This window comes from Nerophis lumbriciformis, linkage group LG11 (genome assembly GCF_033978685.3).
Source record: "Nerophis lumbriciformis linkage group LG11, RoL_Nlum_v2.1, whole genome shotgun sequence".
In the NCBI taxonomy this organism is placed as follows: domain Eukaryota; kingdom Metazoa; phylum Chordata; class Actinopteri; order Syngnathiformes; family Syngnathidae; genus Nerophis; species Nerophis lumbriciformis.
Window position 1 is genome coordinate 35,792,794 of NC_084558.2, and position 20,198 is coordinate 35,812,991.

Consider the following 20,198-nt stretch of genomic DNA (forward strand, 5'->3'; position numbering starts at 1 on the left):
AGACCAAGACCCACGCCGAGCTTCGCCGCCTGACGCGCCACGCCGAGCTTCGCCGCCTGACGCGCCACGCCGAGCTTCGCCGCCTGACGCGCCACGCCGAGCTTCGCTGCCTGCATCATCTGCTGCTTCCACACCTGCCACGATGACGCACCTCCCTCCTCGTCGGTCACGGATATGGCCGCTACCTGGTCGCCCGCCACGCCAAGTGCGCCCACCTCCCAGTCGGCCACGAATGTGGCCATTCCCTGGGCGCCCGCCTCGCCTGCTGCAGCGGCGTTCCACTCGCCGCCGCCACCTAACTCTGCCCCGGTGGATACGGGGACATGTGGCCTGGCGACCCACCGCCATGTCCCCCTCCCGCCCTCCCATGACTCTTGTTGATATTTTCTGTTTTTGGACATCTGGGATCTGTCCGTAAGGGGGGGATTCTGTCATGTCTGTGTGATCATGTTTTGTTTTAGTAATGTTCGGTTTAAATTTTGGACTTTTTGTGCACTTTTGTTTTGTTTTGTCACCATAGCAACCATTAGTTTCACCTGTCACGTCACGCACCTGTTTCACGTTCGGACTCACACACACCTGTCACCAATCATGTCATTGTTATTTAAGCCTACCTTTGTTCATCACTCGTTCTGCCTGCGTTGTTTTGATGTCACACCGGTTTATGTCTTGCTCTGTCCAAGTAAGTTTCCATGTCCATGCCATAGCTTCTGTTTAAGATTAGCCTCACTTGCGTTTTAGGCACGCTTGCCTCTTTTTTTGTTGTAGTTGTTGTTGTATTGTTTATGTTCGCGGTAGTGCGTGATTTATATTAATAAATCCTAGCCTACCTTCACGCTGTTGTCCGGAGCCGTCTATTTTGCATTGGAAGAACAACCCCGCAGCTAGCTGCGAACCCCACGTGACACTGCTGGAATTTTAATTTTCCTAAAGGAATCAAAGTACTATCCATCTATCCATCCATCCATCCATCCACCCACCCACCTACCTACCTACTCCGGCTTCCTCCCACCTCCAAAGACATGCACCTGGGGATAGGTTGATTGGCAACACTAAATTGGCCCTAGTGTGTGAATGTGAGTGTGAATGTTGTCTGTCTATCTGTGTTGGTCCTGTGATGAGGTGGCGACTTGTCCAGGGTGTACACCGCCTTCCACACCGAATGCAGCTGAGATAGGCTCCAGCACCCCCCGCGACCCCAAAAGGGACAAGCGGTAGAAAATGGATGGATGGAAATTCAATCAATACAAACACTAAAATAAAAAATATACCAAAAAAAAACTGCTCCACACTAATAAACACCTTACTTGTAACAAATGCAGCCCCTATTTGAAGAAATATGTTATATTTATGCAGCTGGCACATGATTGCATTATGAAAAACCTCAGGAAACTAAGAGTCCCTGAGGCGGCTTGATCGTGGTCGGGAGGACACAGTTGTCATGGTTACGAGACCTGAAAGTGAATAGATGAAGTATGTGACTGTACAAGGGTACCAAAATAATGGTCTCTGTTGTATGGGAAATCATTTACAACAAAGCTTGCTATTTAAAAACCTTCTTTCTCCTGAAATAAAATGTATTTTATAATAAAATACAGGAGTTGCAAATGGGAATGGAAAGTTCAGATTACTATGTCCCTGTCCTTTCTTTCCTGCTTATTCACACGGCGCCATCATTTCTTTGCACTTATTGTCATCGTCTGATTAATAAATGTTGTATTTTGTCCTTGGGGGCTTGGTGACATGTCTCACCTGAACATTAATATTGTATGTGATGTTCAGGCACCTACATCCTATTCAGATATCAGGTCGTTTCCTTGGCGGAGCACGAGGCGAGGAAAGAACCCCATTAGATTTTGGGTCTGATCCATTTAACCTGACACAAAAAAAGGCATTTTATTTTCACACTAGCCTTGGTGGCACTCTGCACTCGGCAGAGCGGCCTTCCAGTTATCTGGCGGCTATAATGTACATTAATCTAGCGCCATTGAAAGTGGCTTTGAAAAGCAATGCATCAGTTGACTCACTGAATTCTTTCTTTTTAACAGTTTGGATTCCGTTGGCGGACAGAAAGCGAGGTTGTGTCGGGCAAAGGTACGACTAAGTGCATTTTCCTCTTCAAAGTGAAACAAGTTAGCATAGCAGGTTGAAAAACAAGTATTTCTTTGTTTTTTTCAAGCTGTTGCATTTCCTTCTTAAGTGTTCCGGTACACCTCACCTCTTAAATATTTTCTGTCTTTTTGCCCGATAAAACCTTAGCAAACGCTTATTTTTCGTGCTGTCTCATGCAGGATCCCTGGTCTTATGCAATACTATGATATAAAAATTAGTGCTGTGAAACGATTCATTTTTTTAATTGCAGTAAATAACTTGCTTGCATAATTGAAATTAACTTCTAAAAAGACCCCAGTTTATTGACAAAAATTGGATTTTGTTGTCAGAATGGCAATCCTTGAACAAAGTAAGAGTGAAACTCATGTGAATAATCACTGAATGGAGAACTGGGGGTGGGATTAAATAAATTATCTTCTTCCCACTCCCTTTCAGGCAAAACTGGACAGTCATGAATTACATACTATACATTACCTTTTGCACTATATTAATTTATATTATTATGTGTTGTCAACTTTGTACTTTTTTATGTTATTGCCTGAAATAAATAAATAAATGAAAATGAAATTGAATAAAGAAGATAACATTTTTATTTTTTTTACATAATTTTATTGCTCAAATATTGGCAACCATATTATCTAAAGTACTGCTGGGGTTTGTTTGAAATGAAAGTTGCCGGAGAGCACAGCAGTCGGAGTCTTTTCCCTCGTCTATGCAACCACGGATAGTTAATTTGCGTGTGTATACATGATAAATGCGACGTCTTTTTGTGATTAATCACATGAGTTAACTTGTTATTTTTGATAGACTACTCAGAAATGAAATTTTTTTTAACCCATTTTTAGTCATTTTGCTATTGTGTTGTTTTTTTTTAACCCATTTTTAGTCATTATGCTATTGTGTATTTTTTTTAATTAAAAAAAGTTTCAAAAAATATATTATTAATAAAACAATAAGAGTAAACCATAGATATTATCATCATCATTACTATTGTTATTATTCCTACTAGTTTTTGGACTTGTTGACTTGTGTCGATAATTAAAACAAAAAATTGTAATATTAATATTAGTAGTATTTTTTAAATATTCAGAATCCCTGAATGGAAATTCAGTTAATGATCATAACAATGATACATTTTGGCCTCATTGGCTTTAAGAATTCGCATGGTTCAACATCAGGGAATCAGTTGCATCTTCAAAGTGAAACAAATTAGTATAGCAAGTTTTAATAATTTTATAGTGTTTTTGTCAAAATGCTGCTCTTCGATGCCACTCGGTGGTAACCGACCTCACATTTACCCTAATGTTTCACCCTTTTAACTTTATGGGTATTTAGTAGCTCAATTCAATTATATTTTTACCTAGGTGACAGAACTGTCCACTAGATGGCGACAGAGACAAGCTAATGCATTCAGTAGCTCGATGCTCACGCTCCTCTTTGACAATTCCCTCAGATCGTGTAATGCTCTGTTCTTTCCCCCCACTGAACTTTGACCTCCACCCCGACAGAACAGTACTGCGCAACTTTTCTACTCTGTGACCTTTTCTTGCAAAGCGTTTCAAAAGCGTGACCTTTTCGCTATCCACCCTTAACCTTTTAACACAAACCTCTCTAGAGTCAGTCGCTCTGTGCGGCTTGCCCCTCCGTCATCCTCCTACTCCTCCACATATTTAAGATGCAGCTCACTCTTCCTATGTTCAATCATTTGCATAATGTTTACCGCCAAGCAGACACAAACATGGCATGTCTGAGGTAGCTGACAAAGCCAATATATTGTTCCAGATTAAGACGGCGTAATCCCAGGCGGTGACATTTCAGCCCTAGCGGCAAAAAGTCGTCAGGAAGCGGGATTAGACCGCCTCCATCATCGTGGTCTTGTCGTTCTTATAACGATTACACCTTTCACAAACACCCTCAAGTCAAATCAATACTAATCAAATTATGTGCGGCGCGTCTTTAGAAGGGAAGGAGCGTGCGGGTTTGCAAGTCAAAGGTGGCGGCGCCCCGTCAGGCTCACTTTTTGACTTGTTTGACTCTGGTGATTAACATACTGCAATTCAGACACACTTTTCGCTTTTATTTTTCTAATTACCGCTGACCTTTTTGCATCAGGGTCACAGTGTGTTAATGGAACAACAAGGTGTGTGGGACTCCCTCTTTTTCTGACTGGGGCTGGGGGTTACTTGCAAATGCTTGCATCATTGAGCGTCATTAAGAGACTTCTATGCCTTTTGCAGTTCAAAACCCTATGAACTACTAGCAAAAGTTGATTTGTCTGTATCCATGACACCGAATCACATGAAATACCCATTATTTGCAGGATGAAGTGAGCCAAAAACTTCACACAAAAATCCCTACATTTGCCGACTTTTTCAATTTTTTATCTATTTTTTTTTTATATTATCAATTCTTAAAGTAATTGTAATTTAAAAAAAAAAACATCTATCTGTAAATATGCATACATATTTTTAAAATAACATAATGCCAAATATTGTTACATTTTTCATTTATCATATTTATTATACTCTCTGAAGTTAAATTAATTTATTAATACATATTTTTTAATTATAAATTATTTTTTTCTTTATTATTAGCTCATTGGCTGGAATATATCCCACATTTCCACTTAAAGGTGTCATTTGCAGAATGCAGTGAGCCTATATATATATATATATATATATATATATATATATATATATATATATATATATATATATATATATATATATATATATATATACTGTGTATATATATATATATATTGTGTATATATATATATATATATATATATAGGCTCACTGCATTCTGCAAATGGCATATATATATATACATATATATATATATATATATATATATATATATATGTATATTTATTTTATATATATATATATTTATATATATATATATATATACGTATATATATATATTTTTTTTTTGGTAATATATATATATATATATATATATATATATATGAGTGAGTATATATATACATATATATGTATGTATAAATATTCATATATACATACATATATATTGTATGTATACATATTCTTATATACACATTTATGTATATATACATATATCTATAAATGTGTACAGTGGCTCGGTTGGTAGAGCGGCCGTGGGGGTTTCTGGTTCGATCCCCAGCTTCTGCCATCCTAGTCACGTCCGCTGTGTCCGCAAGACACGTTACCCTTGCTCTTGATGGGTTGTGGTTAGGGCCTTGCTTGGCAGCTACCTCCATCAGTGTGTGATTGGGTGAATGTGGAAATAGTGTCAAAGCGCTTTAAGTACCTTGGAGGTAGAAAAGCGCAATACAAGTATAAACCATTTATATTTATTATCTCTTAAGTTAAATTAATTTTATAACATTTGTTGACCTTTTCAATTGTGTATTATTTTTTGGAAATATTAGCAATATTTTATTATTTATTTGTAAATATGCACCCATCATTTCATAATAACAAAATAATACTTATATTGTTCTTTTTTTTTTACATTTATCATATTTATTATAACCTGAAGTTGATTAACTATATATTAATATTGGTTGTATTATTAATTCCTTATGTATTTCTTTATTATTTGCTTATTGCCTGAAATAATTCCCAAATCTTCCTTTTCAAGGGTCGGTTGTAGGATGAAGTAAGACAATATTCCCAGTGGTATACTTAAAAATGTATCCCCCAAAAATCTAGGACAACAGTTTTGAATTAAGCTTTCGCTGTAAAATGTAATTTTACAGCGAAAATATATATATATATATATAAAAATTAAAAAAAAGGAATACAAAAATTTCACTGCTATGAGTAATATTTATAATTGTCAATTGGTAATGTTATAATTGAATTAGAATGATTTCTTTACATATTTTTCTGTTTCTCATCTCATTGGCTGAATTAAATCACATGCTTTTATTGCGGGTGTTCATCTTTTTGAAATTATGAATAATGAGCATTTGTAGTGTTTTTTTTAGTCTTTTTTTTAACAATAATTCCTCTGAGGTTTGTATAACTTCCTGACAGGCGCTTTTTAAATACTTCCACAAACCACATGACCCATGTGTCGTAGCTTTAGTGGCGCCCTGACGATAAAGAAGCAATACGATTTCTGACATGACATCCATATTCAAAGAAAACATGTTTTTTATTCACCCCCACACAATTTGCTAACTCAGCATATCATCTTACCGCCTTGGTTGTCCTTTCGGGGCAAATGGAAACGAATTGTGTGTGAATAATTTAAATGCAAACACGCTCTGACATGTTGCCAAAAAAAAAAGGAAACACAACAACATGTCAAGAGAGTTGGAAGATAAGGTGATTACGCTTGGATGTGTTTTGACAGAGGCTCCCTCCTTCGGTCTCTTGTTAGCGAGGAACAGCTGGAAGAGCTCCATGTTGTTGCAGTTGCCGTCTGAAAATATCAGTAAACAACAGCGTGATGTCCACGGTTTCAAGCGTTACCGCTTTCTCCACGTTAAACCACGAAACTGTTTGTGGATGACAATACAGCTCGGCATAATAAATACTGTACAGTTTTTCCCTTAAGAAATAATTTGTTCGAGTGTCGAACCGTCACTATCTTAAAACATTCATGAAGTGACAAGTCAGTCTCAACAAATTTTCACAGGTACTTTTCACCGTTCATTACTGTCATTCAAGTGCAAAAAGAAGTTAGCCACTGTTCACGTAAAAACATAAGAGCACTCTATTGTAACTTCAATGGCAATTGATAAGGCGTAATGTGAATCTAAGCTTCTTAGCTGACATGTAAGTGGAAAAAGAAGTTAACCTTTAAAGAACAAATTACATATTTTCTGTCAATATTCTTCTTATTGAGGCTGCTGATTTCCCAGTAAGTGTTTCCGCAAAAGCCAAAGAAAAAGCAAGAGGGACAGGTTTACTGCAGTGGTGCTTACGCAACTGGCAAGATTTGCAGAGATCTCGGTGCGACTTCAGAGGTGGTTCCCAATAATTTGGGTCAAATTCTTCCACAACATTCTAAAGTTAGTTAAAGTTAAAGTTAAAGTACCAATGATAGTCACACACACACTAGGTGTGGTGAGATTATCCTCTGCATTTGACCCATCACCCTCACCCCCTGCGAGGGGAGCAGTGAGCAGCAGCAGCGGTGGCCGCGCCCGGGAATCATTTCGGTGATGTAACCCCCAATTCCTACACTTGATGCTGAGTGCCAAGCAGGGAGGTATCCATCCATCCATCCATTTTCTACCGCTTATTCCCTTTGGGGTCGCGGGGGGCGCTGGAGCCTATCTCAGCTACAATCGGGCGGAAGGCGGGGTACACCCTGGACAAGTCGCCACCTCATCGCAGAGCAGGGAGGTAATGGGTCCCATTTTTATAGTCTTTGGTATGACTCGAACAGGGTTTGAACTCACGAGCTACCGATCTCAGGGCGGACACTCTAACCACTAGGCCACTGAGCTTAGCCCGTAATATTGTGTTTTTGTTTGTTTAGTTTTTATGATTTGAATAATGTTTTTTTTGTTTTACAAATTTTTTATTTAACGGCTCTAAGTTTTTTACTTTAATCTCATTTTAGCAGTAGTGTTAAAAGTGCTGCAAGTCTTTAATTCAACTATGTACTTATATACTTAAAAAAAAAGAAAAAAGTGTGGATCCCTAAAAACAGCATTTTTGTTGTCTAGCTTGAAGGTAGAAAAGCGCTATACAAGTATAACCCATATACAATATTAGAGATGTCCGATAATGGCTTTTTTGCCGATATCCGATATTCCGATATTGTCCAACTCTTAATTACCGATTCCGATATCAACCGATACCGATATATACAGTCGTGGAATTAACACATTATTATGCCTAATTTTGTTGTGATGCCCCGCTGGATGCATTAAACAATGTAACAAGGTTTTCCAAAATAAATCAACTCGAGTTATGGGAAAAAAAATGCCAACATGGCGCTGCCATATTTATTATTGAAGTCACAAAGTGCCTTTTTTTTTTAACATGCCTCAAAACAGCAGCTTGGAATTTGGGACATGCATGAGGAGGTTGAGTTGGGCGGGGTTGGGGGGCGGGGGGTAGGGGTTAGCGGGGGTGTATATTGTAGCGTCCCGGAAGAGTTAGTGCTGCAAGGGGTACTGGGTATTTGTTCTGTTGTGTTTATGTTGTGTTACGGTGCGGATGTTCTCCCGAAATGGGTTTGTCATTCTTGTTTGGTGTGGGTTCACAGTGTGGCGCATATTTGTAACAGTGTTAAAGTTGTTTATATGGCCACCCACAGTGTGACCTGTATGGCTGTTGACCAAGTATGCCTTGCATTCGCTTGTGTGTGTGAAAAGCCGTAGAAATTATGTGACTGGGCCGGCACGAATAGGAAGTGCCTTTAAGGTGTATTGGCGCTCTGCACCTCTCCCTACGTCCGTGTACACAGCGGCGTTTTAAAAAGTCATACATTTTACTTTTTGAAACGATACCGATAATTATGAAACCGATACCGATAATTTCCGATATTTTCCGATATTTCATTTTAAAGCATTTATCGGCCGATAATATCGGCAGTCGGGTATTATCGGACATTAGGAGTTTTATAATACATCTATGAACAAGCTTATTGGTGTGTCTGGTTGGACCGGCGGTTATAAATTATTTAAAGCCTCTGTGCGGCCCGGTAACAAATGCGTTACAGACGCCGGACCGGTGGTTGGGCACCACTGTTATAAAGTATCTTTGGCTAACGATTTTGCAGCAGGTCATTAAAAACAGTCTGTAATAGTGCTGCAAGTCTTCAAATAAACTATGAACTTACATGCTTTAAGTTTGTTGCAAATGAAAGCAAAAAAAACGACTAACTAATAAAAAGGGGGTATTATTCTTCTCTTCACATTCTTCGTTAAGGCCTCTGTTTTCAGAAAAAGCATCGCTACAAAAGCTATAGAAGAGGCAAACCGTGCTGTTAATCCCTTGATGCTTGCCGAACTGCGGTGTGATTTACATTCCCTGAATATTCCCAATCATTTCAGCAAAGTAATATCACCGTGGCATTAATGAAGACGCCTCCATATCGCCATGTCGGGATTAGCACCTGGTGTGGCATCTCACTCCTAAATCCTGGCTCTGTAGGCCCGCATAGAAACATCACATGACCCGCTTTTGATCACAGCGCAATGCTTGACCTTAACGTCTTCTAATTCAAAAGAGGTGCCATTAAGGAGCAAAAAAAAGAAAAAGACAGGAGTGTATGCTCATCTTAAAATGAGACGATAAGTCTTCAGTAGTGTAGAGGCTGAGTGAAAATGAGAGTGGCCTTTAATCTAACTGGAAAGCGGATCTATATTTTATAAAGGGGTCCTGCTGGGTTGGGTTGTGCCAGAATAAATCAGCTGGAGAGGAACCAGCGAGTATTTTTAGCGGCTAGAACTGCTCTCCCAGCATTCTCAATTAGTTCTCCTGCAATTCTTCAAATTCAAGCATGAATTTATGGCCTCTGTTGGCTTTCACAATATCACATTGTTTCTTTGACAACTCTTTTATTATGCGAGAAAGGCCAACACAAACTAGTGCACTTTTTAGAAAGCCATCAAAAACTTGCGCCTTCAAACCCTCATTGTGTGTTAGTACATCTTGTAGGACGGGGGTCGGCAACTCGCGGCTTTCGAGCCACAAGCGGCTCTTTACCGCCGCCCTAGTGGCTCCCTGGAAAAATGGAACGAGATGAGGAAAAATGTTTTATTTTTATTTTAACATGGGGCAGCACGGTGAAAGAGGGGTTATTGCATCTGCCTCACAATACGAAGGTCCTGAGTAATCTGGGGTTCAATCCCGGGCTCGGGATCTTTCTGTGTGGAGTTTGCATGTTCTCCCCGTGACTGCGTGGGTTCCCTCCGGGTACTCCGGCTTCATCCCACCTCCAAAGACATGCACCTGGGGATAGGTTGATTGGCAACACTAAATGGTCCCTAGTGTGTGAATGTGAGTGTGAATGTTGTCTGTCTATCTGTGTTGGCCCTGTGATGAGGTGGCGCCCGATTGTAGCTGAGATAGGCTCCAGCGCCCTTGCTACCCCGAAGGGAATAAGCGGTAGAAAATGGATGGATGGATTTTATTATGGTTTCTGTAGGAGGACAAACATGACACCAACCTTCCTAATTGTTAGAAATCCCACTGTTTACATTAAGCATGCTTCACTGATGAGAGTATTTGGCGCGGTTTTGGAAGTCCTTGAACGCACCGTAGTTTGTTTGCATGTACAACTTTCCTTGATGCTGCCACAGAAAAACATATTTCATGCCACTCCTTCTTTGTCTCTATTTGTCCATCAAACGTCTTATGCTGTGCGTGAATCCACAATGGTGAGCTTTGTTGATGTTATTGACTTGTGTAGAGTGCTTACCAAGCATATTTGGTCACTGCATGACTGCAAGCTAATCGATGTTAACATGCTATTTATGCCAGCTGTATGTACATAATGCATCATTATGCCTCGTATTTTCGGTATATTTGAGGTCATTTTATTTGTAGTTTCCGTTTCTTTCAACTTGAACAGACACATCTTTACCTTTGGCCATTCTAAGCCAGTAATTTCCAGGAGTTATCACACCCTCTGAAAAGCCTCCGTTTTAGTAATGTTTTCCAATGTTGTAAAAATGTGTAGAATAAATATTACATTTCAACATTTCTGTCAATGAAGATTTGCATCAGCCTGTGACACATAGTCATTTTGATAGTAGGCTAATATAGCTAATAGACACGTACATCATGTGTTTCCTTCATTATAACACTTATAAAAGGCTTTACAGTTTTTGCGGCTCCAGGCAGATTTTTTTTTTGTATCTTTTTTCCAATATGGCTCTTTCAACAATTTGGGTTGTTGTAGGTGTCATGACTTGGACTTTGGCTTGGTTTGTTCTCCCGAGGTGCAAGTGAATTGGACTGGTCATGGCGTGAAGGTAAATACATTATTTATTTAACACTATAACTACAAAGAAAATGATCAAACAAAAGCGCGCACAGGGGCGGAAGTACAAAACTAGACTATAAACACAAAACTTGCACATTGGCAGAAACTATGAACAATTAAACAAAACACTAACTGTGGCATGAATCGAAACAAAACTTACTTGACATGGCATGAAGTGCGCAGAGGTACATAGAGTGTGACAGGGGTAAGAATGCGGGGATGTCGTCAGGACGAACAACAGAAAATGAAAAGCTTAAATAACACAGACATGATTAACGAAAACAGGTGCGTGACTCAAAACGTGAAACAGGTGCGTGACGTGACAGGTGAAAACTAATGGTTGCTATGGTGACAAACAAGAGTGCACAATGAGTCCAAACGTGGAACAGGTGAAACTAATGGGTAATCATGCAAACAAGACAAGGGAGTGAAAAGCCAGAAACTAAACAAAACATGACTTAAAACAAAACATGATTACACAGACATGACAGAGCCCCTCCCTTAAGGACAGATACCAGATGTCCAAGAAAAAACTTAACAAAAGTCATGGGAGGGCGGGAGGGGGACATGGCGGTGGGTCGCCAGCCCAAGTGGCCCCGAATCCACCGAGGCAAAGTCAAGTGGCGGCGGCGAGTAGAACGCCGCTGCAGCAGGCGAGGCGGGCGCCCAGGGATTGGCCACATTCGTGGCCGACTGGGAGGTGGGCGCACTTGGCGTGGCGGGCGACCAGGTAGCGGCCATATCCGTAGCCGACGAGGAGGCAGGCGCGTCGTCAACATGGCAGGCGTGGCAGCTCGGCGTGGCAGCTCGGCGTGGCAAGTCAGGCGGCGAAGCTCGGCGTGACGCGTCCAGCGGCGAAGCTCGGCGTGACGCGTCCAGCGGCGAAGCTCGGCGTGGGTCTTGGTCTTGGTCTTGGTGTGGGTCTTGGTTTTGGTGTGGGTCTTGGTCTTGGTCTTGGTCTTGGTGTGGGTCTTGGTCTTGGTCTTGGTCTTGGTGTGGGTCTTGGTCTTGGTCTTGGTGTGGGTCTTGGTCTTGGTCTTGGTCTTGGTGTGGGTCTTGGTCTTGGTCTTGGTGTGGGTCTTGGTCTTGGTCTTGGTCTTGGTGTGGGTCTTGGTCTTGGTCTTGGTGTGGGTCTTGGTCTTGGTGTGGGTCTTGGTCTTGGTCTTGGCGTGGGTCTTGCTCTTGGTCTTGGTGTGGGTCTTGGTCTTGGCATGGCGGGTCTTGGTCTTGGCATGGCGGGTCTTGGTCTTGGCATGGCGGGTCTTGGTCTTGGCGTGGGTCTTGGTCTTGGTATTGGTGTGGGTCTTGGTGTCGTCGAGCTGCGACTGGCGGCACTTGGCGTCGTCGAGCTGCGACTGGCGGCACTTGGCGTCTTGGAGCTGCGACTGGCGGCACTTGGCGTCTTGGAGCTGCGACTGGCGGCACTTGGCGTCTTGGAGCTGCGACTGGCGGCACTTGGCGTCTTGGAGCTGCGACTGGCGGCACTTGGCGTCGTGGAGAGTCTTGGTCTTGGACTTGGCGTGGAGAGTCTTGGTCTTGGACTTGGCGTGGAGAGTCTTGGTCTTGGACTTGGCGTGGAGGGTCTTGGTCTTGGACTTGGCGTGGAGGGTCTGGTGCTAGCCGTGGAGCAGCGACAGGTGCTAGCCGTGGAGCAGCGACAGGTGCTAGCCTTGGAGCAGCGACAGGTGCTAGCCTTGGAGCAGCGACAGGTGCTAGCCTTGGAGCAGCTAGCCGTGGTGCTAGCCTTGGAGCAGGTGGAGGTGGCCTAGCTGGGGGTTGCGGCTTGGCAGGTCGGAAGACTGGTGAGGGCGGTCGTGCTGGAGGCTGTGGCTTGACGGGTCGGAAGACTGGTGAGGGCGGTCGTGCTGGAGGCTGTGGCTTGACATGGTGATGCCGAGCCACCCCACCAACACAGCTCCCGACCCCAGCCCACCCCCCTCAAGGGGCGGATACCAGACGCGCTCCCTGCGGTCTGGAACTCTCTCTAGGGGTGGGCGGAGGGAGGTCTGGAGGGGGGCTGAAATTTCCCCTTTAAGTTGTCCACAATGTTGTTGTTTTTTATCCCCCACCTGGGGTTGTGTGGGCGGAAAAAAAGAAAAAAATTGTGACGGGGGCGGGACTTGAGTCTTGGGGGGCGGGGCATGAGTCTTGGGGGGCGGGGCATGCAATTTGGGACGTGGCTTGGACTGATTAGACCTGATTTCTAAAAAAATGTTTTGATAATGATTTATCAAAGTCATGCCATTAGAGTCTTTTGTTGGAGGCGGGTGTTCAAAAGAAAAAGAGTTGAAAAAAAAATCCTGGGCTGTGATGTCATCCTGGGGAAGCCGAGCAGACTGTTGCTTGCTTCCGCCCGCAGGGGGAGGGGCTTGTGGGAGCGGCGTGTACCGCTGGCTCGCGGATGTCCTTCCTGGCGTCCCTCGCCTTTGGCGGCGCTTCCGTGGCTGGGATGACGCGCCAACGTCCCCGGGCCAAACGTAGCTGATCGGCACCAGTTTGCCGGTCGGACCCCACATGAGATCCTTGCGCTCCGTGGGGGAATAGCGGAGCGTCTCAGCTTCCATGGCGCGCAGGACCTCCCACGTTCCTTCGTCCAATCTTGCGGGAGAACTTTTCAGCTGACGACATCTGTCAAGACTTGGACTATGGCTTGGTTTGTTCTCCCGAGGTGCAAGTAAATTGGACTGGTCATGGCGTGAAGGTAAATACATTTTTAATAATAACACTCAAAGGAACAAAAGGCGCGCTCAAGGCGGATGTACAAACTTGACTAACGAAAACAAAAGACTTGCACGGGGGCAAAAAACTATGAACAACAAAAAAAAACTAACTGTGGCAATAATAAACAAACTTACTTGGCATGGACATGAAGTGCGCAGAGGTGGACAGAGTGTGACAGGGGGCATAAATGCGGGGATGTCGTCAGGACGAACAACAGAAAATGAAAAGCTTAAATAACACAGACATGATTAACGAAAACAGGTGCGTGACTCAAAACGTGAAACAGGTGCGTGACGTGACAGGTGAAAACTAATGGTTGCTATGGTGACAAACAAGAGTGCACAATGAGTCCAAACGTGGAACAGGTGAAACTAATGGGTAATCATGCAAACAAGACAAGGGAGTGAAAAGCTAGAAACTAAACAAAATATGACTTAAAACAAAACATGATTACACAGACATGACAGTAGGACTTCAGCTCTTTGAGCTTGACGCTAAAGAACTGGTGGTCTGCAGGCCACATTCTGCCCCTTGAGTGACCACCAATTTTGCTGTAGATTCCTAAACACATCAGAGCACTTTTGTCATACAGAGCAGTGATTCTCAAACTGTGCTCCATCTTGGGGTACGCCAAAGAATCACTTAATTAAATATTCAAACACATTGTTAATGTTCAAACTGTGTGTAATGTGACCAAAAATATTAAATACACTGAGCATGATTTTTAATGAATATTTAGGCCTATTACGCTACTGTATTTTAATGTTGGTCATTGTGGTGGTACTTGGAGAGCCAAGTGCTTTCTGAGGTGAAAAAAGTTTGAGAACCACTGATATAAAGCAGTGTTGCTTAACCATTGTTGGGCCGCGAGCGCCTCCTAGAGGGCCGCCAAAAATATCTGTTGTCAGCTGTGGTCCGTATGGGATGCAGCCTTACTCAGTTGTGATACACTCTTCCACCACTTGTGGCAGCAATCTCAAACAAACAGGAGAAGTCATAAAGAACTTTCTCAAGCGCAAAAATTATGACTAAAATGGTGCATCTGTATTTTCATTTGCACTTTCATTTTATTCAGTTTATTTAGAAAACATATGCAATATTATTAATTTATTTAGCTATCTAAATAAAACAAGATTTTCATTGAAAAAAGGACATGAGAAAACATAAACAAAATAATAAAAATGTACAATTGACAAATAGATCCAAAGTTGATCTATTCTCAAGATTTAAGCATTGAAAATAAAAATAATATATATTGATAAAATTCGTAAAACACCAGAATACTTTTTTCACATATAGAATATTTCTAACTACCCTTTTTGCCCAACATTCCTAAAACATCAGTGTTTCTGTCATATAGGGGATTTTTGATGAGCATTTTTCTGCTAAAACAATAGCAGCACGCGTTTGTCGTATACAGAAGATATTTGATTAATGTTTTGAAGGAAATTACTAAAAACAGCATAGCACTCCTGTCATATAATTTATCTTTGACTAACCCTTTTGCAGCAGAGCACTCCTATCATACATTTTATGTAGAGCATTCCTAATAATAGCCACATGTTTTCTATCAAATAATTTTTGCAGCATATCCTTAAAAACAGCAATGTTTTTTGTGTTTATACTGTAGATTGTGTCTGACTTTGGAGGTTCTACTGTAGTCGCTAAATGTCATCTTTAGGTTCTGGGCATTACCTTTTAATATTACGAAAAGAGTCATCCACATGGGCAGTAACTCGGAGTAGTTACCTTCAGTAGATGACACACACACACACACACACACACACACACAAACCCACACACATTTTCTTGAATTTGTTACCTTCTTGAGACCTCCGAAAAATGCCTACCTCTTTAGGACCACCCTTTCTAGATATTTAAAGATTTGTATTTACAACATTAATAATATATACATACTACGCAAATATAAAAAAGCTTGTTGTGAAAAATTAGTTGGAATTTCACAAGAAAAAGGTCACAATTTCACAAGTAAAACTTAGATTTTTGGCAGTATTATAATAAAAGTCGCCATTTTACAAGAAAAACTGAACATTTGTGCAATATTATGATAGAAGTTGGAATTTTACTCAATAACAGTCGCAATTTTACAAGAAAACCTTAAAATGTTGGCAATTTTATGAAAAGAGTCGTAACTTTACTCGACAAAAGTCACAATTTTATAAGAAAACTTTACAATTTTGTCAATATTGTAATAATAATCGGAATTTCATTTGGCAAAATTATGACAAAAGTCATAATTTTACTCAAAAAATGTCACTGTTTTACAAGAACAACAAAAAAAATGGCAATATTGTGATAAAAGTCTGAATTTTATATGACGAATGTCACTGTTTTGCATGAAAAAGTAATAATTTGACATGAAAAAGTAATCATTTTACGAGAAAATATTGCAATATTACAGGAGCAGAAACAATATGAGAAATTGTTCCAACTTTATAAGAAAAAAGTCAACACATGTAAGAAAAAGACTGCTTTTAGTTAAAAAAAAGTTTTTGTTTTTTTTGTTGGTAATTGGTTTTTAATCTTAATTATTTACTTCGTTATTACAGTATGTCTCTATATACATATTTCTTTCTTAATTTTTTATTAATTTTAATTAAGAGGGCGCATTTCAATTTCTTATACACACATTTGTTATTTCATATGTTGACCAGAGGTGGAGCACTTTTAAAACCGACACAGTCAATTTGAAAAATCCCCCCTTTTTGGACCACCCTAATTTTGATAGATTTCACCACCAGGGGTGCAAATGAGATCTCTATTTTTTGTTTTTTGTAACATGCTTAATTAAGGCCGATGACAAACGAGTCAGGGACCACAGATGGCCCCTGTGCCGCATTTTGGGCAACCCAGCTGTAGAAGCTAACTGTTAATGGCCACTATAGTCTTAGTAGCGTAGTGTATTTGTTCATCCTATGGTCACATATGGGACGCGGGTTGTCTTACGTCAGCACCGGAAGTCGTAAAATCAGCTGTTTTTCCGAGGATGAATAGGGAAGTCCTTCTTTCGCTGCCGTCTTGTTTTATCATATATTGCTGTCTTTGCACCTGTCAATGTTTACTTTTGTATGCACATTAAATCAACAAAAAAATCCTGACTTTGGAGCAATGTTCACGGACTCTAGTATTTGGCTCTCTATTAGATGCAATGGTTTTCCGTATTGGGACCATGATTTCGGTCCTAACTTGTTCACCGGTCCTCATATGGAAGGTACTTTTCCTTGTTGATGTCTCAAGAAGGGTAGAAATACAAGAACACACACACACACACACACACACACACACACACACACACACACACACACACACACACACACACACACACACACACACACACGAACACACACACACACACACACACACACACACACACACACACACACACACACACACACACACACACACACACACACACAGCATCAGTTGCAGTTGCATGGAACGCCCTTTGCTCCAGTCGGTCAGGCGCTGTGAGCCAAGTAAATAAACGTTACAACACTCTGTCAGAGTGTTGCACCTCCGCTCAGCAGCTTGCCTGGGCTGATTGTCAGAAGCAAAACAAACATGAAAAAAAGGCAAATTGTGCCGAGGATTAACCTCGTGCTCGCCAGTTAGACGTGCGAGTCAGCGTTGGAGACGATACAGGAGGTGGTTGACCTCCGATAGAAGAAAGATGTGACCAGGCTGGTAATGAGATGACCTGCAGGAATAGCTTGAGGGATTTTTAGTCCAGACTTTCATATTTGTGCTGGATTGTTGCCTCCAGGTTGCCAGGCAACCTGGTAAAAAGGCCCCTGGAAATAGAAAAAGGTGGAGATGTAAAACCCTCATTAGCAAGCGAGAATGCTTCTGGCAGCCGGGTTTTATTGGGTTCGTAATCATCAGAGCAAAGGCTACGCTCAACAAAAATAGCCAATTGTATAAGTGGAGACCACCTTGCACAATGTTTACTCATGACTGACACAGCTGCAAGGCTCCAAATTGGGTGGCAAAATTAGCCATTAGGTTATGAGTCTAGCTCCAATTAAACATAAAAAAATAGCAATGCAGTGCTTTGATGTTGTCATGAGCTTTGTAGGATTACATTACTACTCACATTAAGCCTTTGTTAACATGTCCCATTCAAATGATCAGTCGTGGATTATTATCATGATGGGATATAATATGGTCGTCAATGTGCATTTGATGTTTCCGCTAAAACACAGGTGTCCAAAGTGCAGCCCGCAGATTTTTTTTAAAGGCCGCGGCACATCTTTAAAATACTATTAGAAAAAAAATTATAACAACTGGAATAAAAGAGCAAACAGGTTTAATGTAATAAGAAAATGTTGCAATATTGACACTCATAACACAAAGTTGCCATGCAGACTGTTGATTCTACTTTAAAACTGTCATTATTTAAAAAAAAAAAAAAAGATAATGAATCAAAATCAACGTTGATGTGAATTATCGACCTATTTAAGCCTCCAATTACTTCACATCAAATATTCCACTTTTATGGAGAAATACTGCATATTCTTTGTGTTTGCCATTTAAACAAAACAAGGTTTTTTTTGCCAAAAACGGCATGAACATAAGAAAACTTTAAAAAATTAAACGATTTAAGCGTTGAAAGCAAAAATGTTTGTATGTATTTAGTCATTTATTTATTCTATTTATTCAAAGATGGGTATTTTTCTCAAATCATTACAACTTTATCTTTTTCACTAAATATTGTACATTTAAAAATAAAAAACCTGCTTGATACAGTATGACGTCATTTTAATTCAATTATATCTTTCCAAATTATTACTTACCAAATATCTAAATATTAGTTTTTACTCATGCTATTAAACCTCTATTCAATTTTTTTTTCTCAAATCATTACAACTTATTTTTTAGAGTAATAAAATATTTATTAATTAAATCATATTCTGCAATTTCATTTTAGTTAAATTATGTCATCCAAATATTTAACTCCCAAATATCTCTTGCAAAATTAAGACATCTTTTTTCTCCTAATAATACAACATTATTATTGTAATATTATGTTTCATTTTTCCACAATATCACAATTTTTCATACAATTAGGATTTATTTCCTCTTGTAAAATAATGCTATTTTTTCTAATTAAAGTATGTATGTTTTAACCTATGTAAAATATTCTATTTTATTTCATATTTTAAATTTTTTATTTCCTTTTTTTAAATAAAAAAATTTCTGAAAAAACAAAAAATAATAATAAATACAAATAAAAAACATTAACAATATAATTAGCATATATGAAGTGCTTTAGACTTAAAAAAAAAAAAAAAAAAAGTCCAAATACTTGTTAAAGGAGATCCAGTTTTCATCATGTTCATATCAGTGTGAAAGGTTCCAGAGTACTGTCTAATTGTTATTATTATACACAAGGTTTTAATAGCTACCAAAATCAATTATAGATTTGAATATTATTATGATAATACTGTGAGTTACTATCACTTTAAACTCATAATAATTTATAATCACTGTTTTAAATACAATATCAGCTAAAGTACAGTATTTGTGGTCATTTAGAATCCTTCCTGTCACTGTGACACTTCCACGCCAACATGGCCCACAGACACACTTGGTGTTTACTATATGCCCACGTCGTGGAATTTACTGGAAAAGTCCAGTTGAAGGACACCCGCATTATCATTTGGCGAGCGTGTGATGGAGGTTACGTGATGTGAATATGATGAGGAAGCCCAAGTCCATGGAAAAGTGTTCCTAGGCAACCTGAGAGTCTTCAATCGACTTGTGGACAATCTCCTCACAGTGTAAGTGACCCTCACATGCTCCGGGGGTAAAAGTGTTGGCACCCACACGGCTGAGTAAACCCATTAAGTGAGGAAACTCCTGTCCCTCCTACGTCAATGCCTCCTAATTCCACGGCTCAGGAGGGACACCACGGCGAGGCAGATGGCTGCACGATTAGCAGTCACTAAATGACGGAGCGAGTGCATGCTGGATGCAGGTTCATGTTCTCACCATTGACGAGTCAGGAGAGACGTGACGTTCGTCAACTAATCGGGTCTTTTTAACGGCTCTTTTAAGTAAACGATTAGGACCATTTTAGAAAATGAGTCAGAACCAAAGGAAAATGAGCAGCATTTGGATTCACTTTTTTGTTTTTAATATATACAGTCGTGGTCAAAGGTTTACATACACTTGTAAAGAACATAATGTCATGGCTGTCTTGAGTTTCCAATAATTTCTACAACTCTTATTTTTTTCGCGATAGAGTGATTGGATCACATACTTGGTCACAAAAAACATTCATGAAGTTTGGTTCTTTTATGAATTTATTATGGGTCTACTGAAAATGTGACCAAATCTGCTGGGTCAAAAGTATACATACAGCAATGTTAATATTTGGTTACATGTCCCTTGGCAAGTTT

The 20,198-nt window shown here is 40.2% G+C and overlaps 1 protein-coding gene across 1 annotated transcript in view; it reads left to right on the top strand.

Annotated features, from left to right (window-relative positions):
- The window catches only part of fra10ac1 (FRA10A associated CGG repeat 1), a 41,613-nt gene that overhangs the window by 5,578 nt on the left and 15,837 nt on the right, over window positions 1-20,198 (top strand). Inside the window, exon 8 of the mRNA XM_061966738.2 lies at window positions 2,049-2,094. Coding sequence (XP_061822722.1) covers window positions 2,049-2,094 — 46 coding nt within the window. The remainder of the gene's footprint in view (window positions 1-2,048; window positions 2,095-20,198) is intronic.